This window comes from Cervus elaphus, chromosome 11, assembly GCF_910594005.1.
Source record: "Cervus elaphus chromosome 11, mCerEla1.1, whole genome shotgun sequence".
Classification (NCBI taxonomy): Eukaryota; Metazoa; Chordata; class Mammalia; order Artiodactyla; family Cervidae; genus Cervus; species Cervus elaphus.
Window position 1 is genome coordinate 45442962 of NC_057825.1, and position 14737 is coordinate 45457698.

General features: G+C 36.8%; 1 protein-coding gene across 5 annotated transcripts in view; it reads left to right on the forward strand.

Moving 5' to 3' along the window:
- Window positions 1–14737, forward strand: part of USP34 (ubiquitin specific peptidase 34) — a 224651-nt gene that overhangs the window by 71168 nt on the left and 138746 nt on the right. For all 5 annotated transcript variants that reach the window (XR_006343487.1, XM_043917700.1, XM_043917703.1 and 2 more), the window contains exons 7-10: window positions 1409–1601; window positions 3062–3123; window positions 13466–13547; window positions 13632–13724. Coding sequence is in view for 4 of the 5 variants with exons in the window: in XM_043917700.1 (XP_043773635.1) it covers window positions 1409–1601; window positions 3062–3123; window positions 13466–13547; window positions 13632–13724 (430 nt within the window). In the remaining variant the exon portion in view is untranslated. The remainder of the gene's footprint in view (window positions 1–1408; window positions 1602–3061; window positions 3124–13465; window positions 13548–13631; window positions 13725–14737) is intronic.

Sequence of the window (14737 nt, forward strand, 5' to 3'; positions counted from 1 at the left end):
TGAAAGCAACAAGATTGGTGATTGTGGAGTTTAAGAAATGACACTTAACCCTCTTCTTGATTCCTCTTTTTGCAGTTGGTATCATTAATTGACATGGGAAAGACTGGGAGAGTTTAAAGACTTCATTTTTACATGCCTGTGGGACATTTAAGTGACAGTAGGAAATTGGGAGTAAAAGCATGTAATTTAGAACAATAGCATTAATTTAGGAGTTGTCAGCATAAAGAATCCCTTTTAGAATCTTCTGGAGTAAATGAACTCATCTAGGGAGAGAATGTAGAAAGAGAATAGAAATGAATCTAGGATGGAGGCCTGTATCAGGTTGCTTTTGCTGTGTAAGAAAACATCCAGCACTAGTAACTTTTTAACAGCCATTTATCATTTCTCACAGGTCCCCAGTTGGTTAGCTCTTCCAGTTTGTGTTGACTTGGCTGGACCGGCATGCTCTAGGATAGATAACTTCATTCATTTGTCTTGTGGTTGGCAGGAGGAATGGTCTCGGGTGGAGATAGGTGCTCATATATTTTTTGGCAGTTGGCTGGATGTTATTTGGGGCATTAGCCATGTGTCTCTCATCCAGTAGGCTTTCCTGAGTCCATTTTCTTGGTAGTTGAAGAGTTCCCAGCAATAGAGAGCAAGCCCAAATGCTTTTTAAGCTTTTGCTGTGTCACATCTCTTTGTGCCATTGGCCAAAGGTACTTTCATGGCAAAGTTCAGGAGCAAGGAAGTAGAGAAATGGCACTTTTGATAGGAAGAGTGGTGAAGTCACATTGCAGAGACTGCTGTATGAAGTGATGGGAGGGATATGGAGCCTTTTTGCAATGCATTATGAGCCCTGAGGACCAGTAATGTTGAAAGGTTGGGTAGAGGAGGAGGAACCAACCAAATAATATAGGAAGGGCCTGAGAAGAAAACCAGTGGATTGTGATTTTTGAAACCCAAATAATGCTGTTTAAAAAGTACACATTTTGAAGGATTTTGGCTGTGTCAGGAAGTAGATATGTTGTTTGTATGACGTTAACTGAAACTTACTAAAAACAAGAGCTATATACATGGCAGGTGTTAGAGAATAGAAAGCTTTACTGGAGGTGTGGGTACAGAATCTGATGTTAAACAACTTGTCTCTGTGTAGTTTCTTCCTCCTTCCGCCCACCTTCTATGTTGTGTTAGACTTTGCAGTTTCTAATTTCATGTTGAACTCTCAGCAAAGGACACATTGCCACAGGTCACAATCCTTGAAGCATCACTTAGAAATAGTTTAAATTGGGGATATTAATCCCAGGATGTCAGGTTCTGTTGTACTAAACATTTTGAAGTTAGGGAGCAAAGGAATATTATTGAATTTTTAAGTGGGATTAAGAAATAGTTTGCAAGTTTTTGTGTATGTTGTATTTCTGAATCATTTCAGGTATTTATGCAAGCTCTCTGATCAGGAGTTAAGGCAGAGTGCGGCTCGCAACATGGCTGACTTAATGTGGAGCACAGTGAAAGAACCGTTGGACACGACGTTGTGCTTTGATAAAGAAAGCCTAGATCTTGCATTTAAGTACTTTATGTCACCTACGTTGACTATGAGGTTGGCTGGACTAAGTCAGATAACTGTAAGCTATTTTTGTTTTATTTTTGGTAATTTTTTGTTTGCCTTCTCAGGCTATCATAATCATCATAACACCTACTGCTTATGGAGCCACCTATGCCATGCTCGGCATTGTGCTAAGGACTTTAGGTGCATTACTTTGTGTGGTCCTTACAAATCATTTCTTATGTGTTCTCTTTTCTCCTATTTTAAATGTGAAAGGCAGGGACTTAGAAGGGTTTATACCTTAGGTCTTTCTGATTTCCAGGTCCAACTCCTTCAGTTTTATATATATGTATATATTTATTTATTTATTTTTGGTAAATTTTCCCCCTTCTTTTTTCAAAAAAATATTTATTGTTATTTATTTCATTGTGCCAGATCTTAGTTGCAGCATGTGAGATCTAGTTCCCTGACCAGGAATTGAACCCAGGCTCCCTGCATTTGTAGCATGGAGTCTTAGCCACTGGACCACCAGGGAAGTCCTAACTGTTCAGTTTTTTACATTTAGAAAGCAATGTTTTCAGGGAGAAAAAGAATTGAAGATTATGACTAATTCATTTCAGGTAGAAGCTGCAGATTATTGGGCCATAGGCCAAATTTGACTAACAGAAACATTTGGTTTGCACAGTAGCAAATACTGTTTTAAGTGGTGAGAAATGCATATTATTAGCTTCTTTCAGAGGGGCGGGTGGCAAGAATCTGGTGTTCTTGAATCTGTCTTCTTGCATGACAGTTTGCTAGAGCTAAGTAGTTAGCTGCATTTTTCAGGATGGATATGCTTACTCTGGTTTACAAAGGTGTGTATTAGATTTACTCCTTTATATTTACTATCTATTTTTATAGTGTAGTTATTCTGAAGTGGCTAGATTTTGCCCATGTATTAGACTGTAAATGTAGAAAACCATGGCAGTTTCCCAAATCAAATCTTAAAAAGTATAGGTCTGGGAAGCCTTTCTCAAAATTCACTGGGCTTCCGAGGTGGCGCTAGTGGTAAAGAACCTGTCTGCCAATGCAGGAGACATGAGAGACAGGGTTTGGTCCCTGAGTTGGGAAGATCCCCAGGAGGAGGGCATGGCAATCCACTCCAGTATTCTTGCCTGGAGAAATTCCCATGGCAGAGGAGCCTGGCAGGCTACAATCCGTGGGGTCTCAAGGAATCTGACACTACTGAAGTGACTTGGCATGCACACAATGACATGTTACTTGCCGCTTTGCATTAAATTTTTGTGATTTTCCACTTATTCAGCTTTTTTCTAACATTCTCAGTGAAATAAAGCTGAAGTATTGCTTGTAGAATGGATTCATGTTTAAAAATTAAAAACGAAATAGGAAGTATATATGTATATTTGATGATCTTATATTTTATAATTTTGATCTGATTATTGCTTTCTGATCTACATATCAAATACATAAAACTGTGTTTCTTGCCAGTTGCTAACATGCAAGAATAATTTTGGAAAAATATGTTTCTTTTCTGTATAGAATCAGCTTCACACCTTCAATGATGTGTGCAATAATGAATCATTGGTATCAGACACAGAAACGTAAGTAATTTATGCATAAGTACACCATTTCAATGTGTAGCTGTTTATATGATAAATATAACTGTGACTTTATTTGATTTGAAGTGTTCACTGGAAATATTTTGCCCTGTGGTATAGCCTTTAATAAGCTTTCAGAGGAATATATTGCAAGACTTAAAACATATAGTGTTATTTTTCACAAAATACAAAGAGAGACTATATAGGAGAACTTACTAGTAAAGAATATGGTACTGATAGTTTTCAGAAACCACACTTGATGCGGGAAAAGCTCTCATTTAACACATTTATTTTGGGGAAAAACCAAGTTCATGATGCTCATGTGTGAAAAGAAGTAGTTTTAATAACCTACAGCTTTTTAAAGTACTTAGAAATGCTTATTTTTCTAATATTCTATTTAGTTGTCCATCCAGCATAGAAATCGTTTTTTAAAATCTCAGTTGGGTAGTAATATTTTCTGCTTTAACAGAGTTCATTAGTTTTATTTTTGCTGTGCCACTGCACAGCTTGCAGAATCTTAGTTCCCTGTGGTGGTTTTAGTGGCTGAGTTGTGTGGGACTCTTTTGTGACCCCATGGACTGTAGCCCACCAGAGTCCTCTGTCCATGGCATTTCCCAGGCAAGAATACTGGAGGGGGTTGCCATTTCCTTCTCTAGTGGATTCTCCAGAACCTAGGGATTGAAGTCTCTTGCTTGGCAGGCAGATTCTTTACTTCTGAGCCACTGACTAGGGATCAGACCCACACTCTTGGTCGTGAAAGTGTGGAATCCTAACCACTGTATCACCAGAGAATTCCTCAGAGTTACATAGTTTTGTGTGCATTGATCTTTGTTCTGCTCTATGGTGCTAATTTCAGTTGAATCCATCCCTCCATGAGTTTGGAAACCAGAGACTATGCCTGTACTTTTTTTCCTCACATATTACAGTTATTAGATATATGGCCTGGCAGGTCATTCACTTTTGGCAACATTTTTTGTCAGTTTAAGTCACCTTAAAATGTGTGGCCCAAAAAAAAAAAAAATGTGTGGCCCAGAATTGGTGGTAGCTTTATAAATTCTGGTTCATGCTAGGAGTCCTATTTCACACAGTCAAGACAGTAAGTAGATGATATCCAATGTATATTAAACTACATGTCTGTATTTCCCTTTTGACATCTCATTGCATCCCCTTGCACCCCTTCAGACTGCCTTTAAGAGAATTTTAAGATTGCGAATGAAGTAATCACTCCCCATCCCTGCAAAAAGACAGAAATTAAAAGTCTTGGACTCACCAGTGCAGTAACCCCACATGTACAGGCTAGGTTTTTATGTTCCTGCGGATAGAGAGTAAGAAGGAATTCCATTAAAAAAAGTGTGAAGTTTATACATACTAAAGACATGCTTAAGAGGGAGGGGATTAAAAGTTTTGAGAAATGGTTAGTAGAGATGCTTTAAGTTGGGAAGAGAAGAGTTTGTACAGTGTGAAAAGATTGGAGCAAATACAAAAAGTGTGATAAACATTGTTGGAGCCAGTGAATTGTGTCTGTCTTTTTAAGCAGTTTTATTAAGGTATAGATAATGCACATATCATAAAACTCACCTGTTTTTATAATGAATTTTAGCAAATTTACAGAGTTGTACAACTTTCATCACAGTCCAATTGTAGAACATTTATATCACTTCAGAAAGATCCGTTTTGCCCATTTGTAGTCAGTTGTATCCCCCCCACTCGTCCTGTACCATGGCATGTGGAATCTTAGTTCCCTGGACAGGGATTGCACCCATGGCCCCTGCAGTGGAAGCTCAAGAGCCTTACCCACTGGACTGCCAGGGAATTATGTCAATCCCCATTCTTTGCTTGTTTTTTTTTTTTTTTTGCTTGTTTTTTAAAATTAATTAATTTATTTTAATTGGAGGCTAATTACTTTATAATATTGTAGTGGTTTTTGCCATACATTGACATGAATCAGCCGTGGGTGTACATGTGTTCCCCATCCTGAACCCTCTCCCCACCTCATCCCTCAGGGTCATCCCAGTGCACCAGCCCTGAGCACCCTGTCTCATGCATTGAACTTGGGCTGGCGATCTGTTTCACATATGGTAATATACATGTTTCAATGCTATTCTCTCAAATCATCCCACCCTCGCCTTCTCCCACAGAGTCCAAAAGACTGTTCTTTACATCTGTGTCTCTTTTTCTGTTTTGCATATAGGGTCATCGTTACCATCTTTCTAAATTCCATATATATGCGTTAATATACTGTATTGGTGTTTTTCTTTCTGACTTATTTCACTCTGTATAATAGGCTCCAGTTTCATCCACCTCATTAGAAGTGATTCAAATGCATTCTTTTTAATAGCTGAGTAATATTCCATTGTGTATATGTACCACAGCCTTCTTATCCATTCGTCTGCCAGTGGACATCTAGGTTGCTTCCATGTCCTGGCTATTGTAAACAGTGCTGTGATGAACACTGGGGTACCCGTGTCTCTTTCAGTTCTGATTTCCTCAGTGTGTATGCCCAGCAGTGGGTCAATCCCCATTCTTATCCCCAGCCCCATTAATCATCTTTGTCTATAGATTTGCCCATTTTGGGGATTTGCTGTAAATGGAATCATATGATAGTGTTTATTTTCAGTTGCCACCTTTCACTTACACTGTTTATTTTGCGGTTCATTTATGTTGTGGTGTGAATCAGTACTTCATTCCTTTTTATTGGTGAATAGTGTTACGTTATGTAGGTTTATCGCATTTTGTTTATTCTTTTACCAAATTGATGGATATTTTGATTGTTCTACTTTTTGGTTAGTATGAATAATGCTACTTTAAACATTTGTGTACAAGTTTTTTTGTGGACATATGTTTTCATTTCTCTTGGTAGATAAGTAGGAGTATGATCAGCTGGTTTGTAAGGTCATTTTGTTTTTAACTTTTAAAGAAACTGTCAAAATGTTTTCCAACATTCCTGTATTATATTTCCACTAGCAATATATGAAAGTTTCAGTTTTTCCCCAATCCCATCAACACTTGTTTTTACCTGCATTTTTGATTATAGCCATTATAGTGGGTGTTAGTGTCATTTCATTATGACTTTAATTTGTATTTGCCTAATTACCAGTGATGTTGAGCATCTTTTTATATGGTTATTTGCCAGTCTATTTCTTCTTTGGTGAATTGTTTGTTCACTTTTTGCCTTAGTTTTTAGTTGGGTTATTTGTCTTGTGTTACAGATTAACATACAGTCTGTACCACAGAATGTTCATGTGTGCTTAGGAAGACTTTATTCAGCTATTGTATGGAGTGTTCTATAGGTATCTCTTAGGTCTAGAGAATTTGTAATGTTTGTCTTCAGTATCCTTGTTGATTTTTTATCTACTTGTTCCAGTCTGTTCTTAAAAGTAGGACATTGAAGTCTCTGACTGCAGTTTATTCTCATTTTGTGGATTCTGTTTTTATTAATTTGCCTGTGTGCTACAGTTTGTTTGTAACCCCTAAATCAGCACTTGTGGTTCTTCACAGTCTTGCTGAAATGCATAGAGCAATAAGAAGGTCTCCCAACATGCACATTCCCCAGCTGAAGTCATATAAGGTGATGCTCTGTTTTCTTGTTTTAGCATTGGTTCAGAAAGGACCAAGGGATGGAAGTGGTAGGAGGCCATGCAGTATAGTGCAAGAAGCTGTGACTCTGGGCCAGTTGGAGGGATATGAGTCTCACGTCCAGTACTTAATATTGGGGATGTCATGTGTGGATGTGAGAGTTGGACTGTGAAGAAAACTGAGCACCAAAGAATTGATGCTTTTGAACTGTGGTGTTGGAGACTTTTCAGAGTCCCTTGGACTGCAAGGAGATTTCACCCAGTCCATCCTAAAGAAAATCATGCCTGAATATTCATTGGAAGGACTGATGCTGAAGCTGAAACTCCAATACTTTGGCCACCAGATGGGAGGAGCTGACTCATTTGAAAAGACCCTGATGGTGGGAAAGATTGAAGTCAGGGGGAGAAGGGGACGACAGAGGAGGAGATTATTGGATGGCATCCCCGATTTGATGGACATGAGTTTGAGTAAACTCGGGGAGTTGGTGATTGACAGGGAGGCCTGGTGTGCTGCAGTCCATGGGGTCGCAAAGAGTTGGACACGACTGAGCAGCTGAACTGAACTGAGCCATCTGACTGAACACTTATGAAGCTCATTTTCTCTTTTGTAAAACGAAAATAGAATCTGAAAAGAAGTTCTTTTTTTTTTTTAGAATTTGATATTCAGGAGTTCAATATGAGTTTATTCAGTGCAGGTATTTTATAGCATTGAGTTGCCATGAGTAAAAAATGAGAATTGACTGTATTTATTTGTTCTTTCAGTTCTATGGTGAAATAGAATATACAATGGAATACTATTCACTCATAAAAAGAATGAAATTTTGCCATTTATGGTAACGTGGATGGGCCTTGAGGGCATTATACTAAGTGAAATAAGTCAGAAAGATATCATATGGTCTCATTTATATACAGACTGTAAAAACCAAAAACCCTAAGCTCAAAGGTAGAATATATTGGTAGTTGTTAGAGGTGTGGAGGTCAGAGGAGGGCAGAAGAGGTGAGGGAGGTCAAAAGGTACAAATGTCTAGTTACAAAATAAGTAAGTTATGGGAGTGGTAATGTATAGCATGGTGGCTATAGTTAATAATATTGTATTGCATATTTGAAAATTGTTAGAGTAGATCTTAAAAGTCCTCATCAGAAAGGAAAAAAAAATTTTGTAACACTATCATAGTGGATGTTAACTAGATTTACTCTAACAGTCATTTAGCTATATATACAAATATTGACTCATCATGTTGTGCATTTGGAACTAATAATGTTATTTGTCAGTTTTACCTCAATTATAAAAAGTTTTAAGAAAAAGAGGATCAAAGAAAACAACATGGTAACACTTAACTGAGAGCCATGTCTCTTTTTCCGGAGGGAATGGGGAAGGGGAAGGATGTTGATGAACTTTTTATGATGACAGTTTTACATAAAGGGAAAAGTCTCCCTTGCATTGTTCTGACTGAAGTGGAAACTTCAAAACAAATATTAGTTTTGTGAAACAATATTTCTTTGAAGAATTTCTGCAAATGAACTGTAGACCAAATTGTGTACTTAATGTTACTATGTGAGATTTGCATTTAATCAGAGTCCTGTTCTTTCAGTCAGTCTAACCAGTGAGGCACATTATTGCACTGAGTCATTCTTTTAAAGAGAACCCACTCTAGGAAGCACTTGATGCTAATAACATGTTCTTTTTATTCATTAAAGCAGTGGGTAATAGTAATCTAAAAAAAACATTCAGGGGTTCAGTATTAGCTAACTCAGCGCCGTGACATTGTAAGATACAACTACCAGGGGTGATGAGAATTGGCTGTTCTGTCTCAGTTTTTGTTGGTTTTGGCTGCATGTACTTGAGAACATTTTGTTGGGTACACTCTGTTTATAGTTACTATGTTATGTTGATAATTTCATACTTTCATCATCCTAAAATGTCCCTCTTCGTCTCTTTAAAACAATATTTTGGAAACAACAACAACAACAACAACAGCAACAACATTTGGCTTAGTTCATTTCGTTTGATGTTAGTATAGCCAGTGTAACTTTATTATGTTTACTCTTTTTCCACCCTCTTACTTTCAACCTGTTTGTATTTTTGGATCTAACATACATCTCTTGATGACAGCATTTGGTTGGATTGGAAAAAAAAAGCCAACCAAATGTACTCTTAACAGTACTCTCTTATGATTGTATTATTTAATTCAGTCATTGTATAGTTGGAGTTATGCCTGCCATTTTGCTTTTGGTTTTTTAATGTCTTAATTAAAATTTTTTTTCTGTTTCTCCTTTACTGCCTTATTTTGTAGTGTATATAGTAGTATAGTTGTCTCTTGGTATGTGTTGGGAATTGGTTTTGGACCACCTGAGGATACCAAAATGTAAGTGTTATGTAAATAGTTGTCAGCATGTGGCAAATTCAACTTTTGCGTTTTGGAACTTCCTGGAATTTTTTTAAGAAATATTTTTGATCCTCTTTTGTTTGCATCTATGGATGCAGAATCTGTGGATATAGAGAGCCAACTGTATACCATTTTAATTCTATTTTTTTATACTTTAAAAATTAGTGGTTGCCTTATGGGTTATAGTATGCATCTTTATTACTGTCTACTTCAGATTAATAACAATTCTGTAAAATATAGGAACATTGCTTCAGAATAGCTGTATTTTCTGATAAAAAGTCTGTTGCTAACCTTATTGTAGTTCTTCTGTATGTGTTTTTTTTGTTTTTGTTTTTTTTTGCTGTTTTTAAGATTTTTCTGTTGGTCGTTGGCTTTTAAAAATTTGATTGTGGTGTCTCTGGGTGTTGATATCCTTGTGTTTATCTTAAGTAAGTAAGTGTTAGTTGCTCAGTCCTGCCCGACTCTTTGCGACCCCATGGACTGCAGCCCACCAGGCTCCTCTGTCCATGAGATTTTCCAGGCAAGGATACTGGAATGGGTTGCCATTTCCTTCTCCAGGGGATCTTCCCAACCCAGGGATCGAACCTGGGTCTCCTGTACTGCAGGCAGATTCTTTACCAACTGAGCTACAAGGTTTCCTGTGGTTCTTGAATGTGTAGATGAACATTTTTCTTCAAATTTGGGATGTTTGACCATAATTTCTTCAAATTTTCTTTCTGCTCCCCTTAGTCCTTATGAGAGTCCCAGTTGTGTGTATGTTTCCAGGGTCCTGAACGGTTGTTATTAATAATGTTGTCCAATTTTACGCTTACTTTGAATGTTTTTCAAGAAACTGAAAGAATTATTTTTAGTTGTTGAATTATCTTTTTCTATGTTAAAGAAATCATGGAGTTGATTTGTGGATCATAGCTTCTGTCAGCCTACTCAGAAATAGGTAAAATATACCACTAGTAGTTTTATTTTAATGTTTTACCCTTTGAGGCCATACATCTAATTCATAGCTTCTTTTAAAAATATTTATAATAATTTTTAAATTAAAAATAATTCTTTTGTGGATAAACAAGAAAAGGAATTGTTCATTTCTTCCCAGTTTTTCTGTGTATAATTTATGTTATTGAAAGAACTTGGGATCTTTTCACTACACATCCTATTTTGAAAACTATTTTCTTCTACCCACAATATATGTAACACTACTTTTTTCATTAGGTGTTCTTCTGTGGTAACCATTTAAAAATTTATTAAAACAATCTGAAAGGGCCTGGATCAATTAAAGTGAATCAGCAATTAATAACTTTCCAAAACAAGTACCAGGTCCAGGTGGGTTCACTAGTAAAATTAACCAAATATTTAAGGAAGAAATTATACCAGTTCTCTATAGTTTCTCTCATGAGAGAGCAGAAGGAAGCCTTTCTCATTGAGGCCAGCATTACCTTAATAGCAAAATCAGACAAAAACATCATAAGAAAAGGAAACTACAGACCAGTATTTCTCATGAACATACATGTAAAAACCCTTAGGAAATATTAGCAAATTGAATCCAGCAAGGTATAAAAAGAATGATACACCATAGCCAAGTGAGGTTTATCTCAGGTGTTTAAGGCTGGTGCAGCATTTCAAAGTCAACTAATGTAAAGTCAAAATTTGACAAAGTCAGACTTTACCATTCATGGTAAAAACTCTCAGTAAATTAGGCACAGAAGGGAACTTCATCAACCTGATAAAGGACATCTGCAAAACCTCCTACTGCTGACACCATACTTAATGATGTGAAAGTCAAAGTTTTTCCACTAAGATCAGGAACAAAGAAAGGGTATCCCTTCTCACCACTGCTTTTCAGCATTGTATTGGAAGGTTGGAGGACTGACATTACCCACCTTAAACAGTTACTCTAAATTTATAGTGATCAAAACAGTGCAGTTTTGGTGATAGAACAGATAGATCAGTGGAACAGAATACATGCTCATAAATAGGCCCATATAAATACAGTCAGCTGATATTTGACAAAGGTGCCAAGATAGTACAATGTAGCGGAGATAGAATTTCCAACAAATAGTACTGAAATAATTGAACAACCATGTGGAAAAAAAAATCTAGATGTAGATCTCACACTCTTTACAAAAGTTAATTCAAAATGAATCACACACCTAAACATAGGATGCAAAACTAGAAAACTCCTAAAAGATAATATAGGAAAAAACCTAAATGACCTAGGCTATGGTGGTGACCTTTTGAATACAACACCATGATCCATGAATTGATAAGCTGGACTTCTTTAAAAAAACTTCTGCTCTGCAAAAGACAGTGTCAAAAGAACGAGAAGACAAGCCATAGACAGGGGAAAACATTTGCAAAAGACATCTGATAAAGAATTGTTATCCAAAATATACAAAGAACTCTTAAAAATTTAACAGTAAGAAAATGAACAATCAGATTAAAAATACGCTGACTTTAGCAGACAACTACACCAAGGAAGATATACGGATAGCACATGAGCACATGCATACATCAGGGAGACGCAAATGAAAACAACAATGAGATTCTACTACACACCTATTGGAATAGTCAAAATCCACAACACTGATAACACCAGATGCTGACAAAGAGTAAAGCAGCAGGAACACTCATTCATCACTGGTGGGAATGCAAGAAGGTACAGCTACTTTGGAAGACAGTTTCATGGTTTCTTACAAAACTCAGCATAACCATATGATGCAGCAGTCTTGTTCCCTGGCATTTACCCAAAGAATTTGAAAGCTTAATCCACACAAAAACTTGCACATGAGTGCTTATAGCAGCTTTAATCATAATTGCCCAAACTTGAAAGAAACCAATGGGTTAATGACAATGAGGGAAAATGGATTATGCTGAGTGAAAAAAAAATTAAATTATAGAAAGTTACATACTGTATGTTCTTTTTACATGAAATTCTAGAAAATGAAAACTAATAACAAAGCAGATCACTGATTGTCTGGGCAGTGGGTGTGGGAGCTGAGAAAAGATAAAGTGGCATAAAGAAACTTTTTGGGTTGGTGGGTTTGTTATCCTGACAGTGCTATGTAATATATATATATATGTATGTACATATAGATGTATATGTAAGCTTGAGTTCACTGAACTATATACTTTAAATATGTTCAGTTTATTATATTTCACACATATCTTAAAGCTGTAAAGGACAAATTAACTGATAAACTGACACTATGTATTGTTGGGCTTCCCTGGTGGCTCAGTCAGTAAAGAATCTGCCTGCAATGCAAGAAACTTGGGTTCGATCCCTGGGTTGAGGAGATCCCCTGGAGAAGCGAGTGGCTGCCCACTCCAATATTCTTGTCTGGAGAATCCATGGATAGAGGAACTTGGCCGGCTACATAATAGTTTAATTTCTGTGTCAGTAATTTAGTACTCTAAAAGAGAGTTGATAGCTCTTTTCCAAAAATGAAGGAAAATCTAAACCTGTTTAGAAATAAAAAGCTCACATTTTGAAATGAAGGGTGAATTGTTCATGATAAGTGTAGCCAAGTGTTCTGAACAGTCAGTTGATACCTGACTCTTTAGCAGAACCTTTTTGAGTATCAGGCAGGGGGAGTTACAGTTTGGCTTGGATAGTCTTCTTCCCCCGCCCCCCCCCCCCGCCCCCTTGGTAACCTACTTTTATGATATCTACTCACAGTGGCTCATGCTTGATCACTCATACGTGTCTGACTTTTTGTGACTCCCTGGACTGTGTAGCCCACCAGGCTTCTCTGTCCATGGGATTTCCCAGGCAAGAATAATGGAGTGGATTGCCATTTCCTTCTCCAGGGGAATCTTCCAAACCCAGGGATTGAATCAGCATCTCCTGCATTGGCGGGCAGATTCTTTATCACTGAGCCACCAGGGAAGCCCAGCTATAGCAGACCTACGGGAAAACCTTCCCTGAATGCTTCAGTGCCTACTGTGGAAATAATGGGAAGGCATGATCTTTGAGTCAGAAAATGCATTGCTTTCTGGGTGTTACCCTTGGTATTCTCCACTATATACCTGGTATTAGTTAGCCTAACTTCTCAGAATTTTTTTTTGTTTGTTCATAAATTTAGGTAGTAATATCATTTCTTGACTTCTGTTTCAGTTACTCTTTGTAGTACTATTAACAGTTAATTGTATATAGTCACTTCTTTATACTCCAGTATCTTTGCCTGGAAAATCTTATGGACCCAGGAGCCTGGTGAGCTGCAGTCCATGGGGTCGCAAAGAGTTGGGCATGACTGAGCGACTAACACACTAACACTTATAATTTGTATGTGAGCAGTTTTGGGTTTTCACCTGAGTTTGCTTTTAGACATGGGACAGAATGATACCAATAGTTTTTGAAATGTATAAACTTTTTTTTTTATTTGACTTTAGGTCCATTGCAAAAGAACTTGCAGACTGGCTTATAAGCAACAATGTGGTAGAGCATATATTTGGACCAAATTTACATATTGAGGTTTGTGGACTTTTATATGACTTATCTGCTCTATTAAGAGAGAAGGTTTTTAAAAATTAACTATAATAAGGTTTTCTTTCCCAGATTATCAAACAGTGCCAAGTGATTTTGAATTTTTTGGCAGCTGAAGGGCGACTGAGTACTCAGCATATTGACTGCATTTGGGCTGCTGCACAGGTAATATCAACAGCTTACATTTATTAAACACTTCCTTATTATATGTTCTAAGTGCTTATTCCCTTATAAGTTGAATTCTGTTATCATTTTGTAGCTAAAGAAACCAAAGCATGGGAAAAATTGGGGATCAAATCTGTGAATCCGTGTCTTATCTTACTATACAAGTGGTATAATTAAAGGAAGTGAGAGCTAGTCAGTTATAGGTTCTTGGTTTATTAAGAGACATTTTCCTATTATTACCATTTATACAATCAGTGTTTCTGTCCTTAACATTGTATTCTTATGTTTCTTTTCTATTATATTATCTTCTTTTTTAATTTAATTTTTGAATAGGCTCATATCCATATGGTTTAAATTTCAAAAAATTGATATCTTTTCAAAAAAGATATGCTATACATTTTCCCCTTTCTTCCAGTCTCTCATGCATGCAGTTCCTTACCTCACAGGTGCATCATAAATTTTCTGTATAAATTTCTAATTGTAAACAGTAAACATTTTTCTTTCCTTGTTCTCTTTTCCACAAATGTATCATACTAAATGGACTTGATTTTTTTTCACTTAACATTTTGTCCTGGAGATTATTATTCCACATAAGTAACATAAAGCACTTAATTTTTTAAGGACTGTATAGTGTTTCATTATGTGCATGTACCATAGTTTATTTAACCAATTCTTGTTCATAGGCACTATCTTTTTCTAATCTTTTCCATTACAAAGAGTGCCACAACAGGTAACCTATTTACAGTCATTTCGTCCAAGTGCAAAACCATTATGTAGGATAAATTCCTACTTGTAAGTAGAATTGTCATGTTAAAGTTTATGTGTGGTTTACTTATGGTAGCTCATGGTGTGATAGTGCCACTTTGACCTTTCGCTGTTAAGTTGCTAAGTCGTGTCTGACTCTTTGCAATCCCATGGACTGAGGCATGCCAGGCTTCACTCTCCTCTGTCTCCCAGAGTTTGCTCAAATACATGCATGTCCACTGAGTTGGTGATGCTATCTAATCATCTCA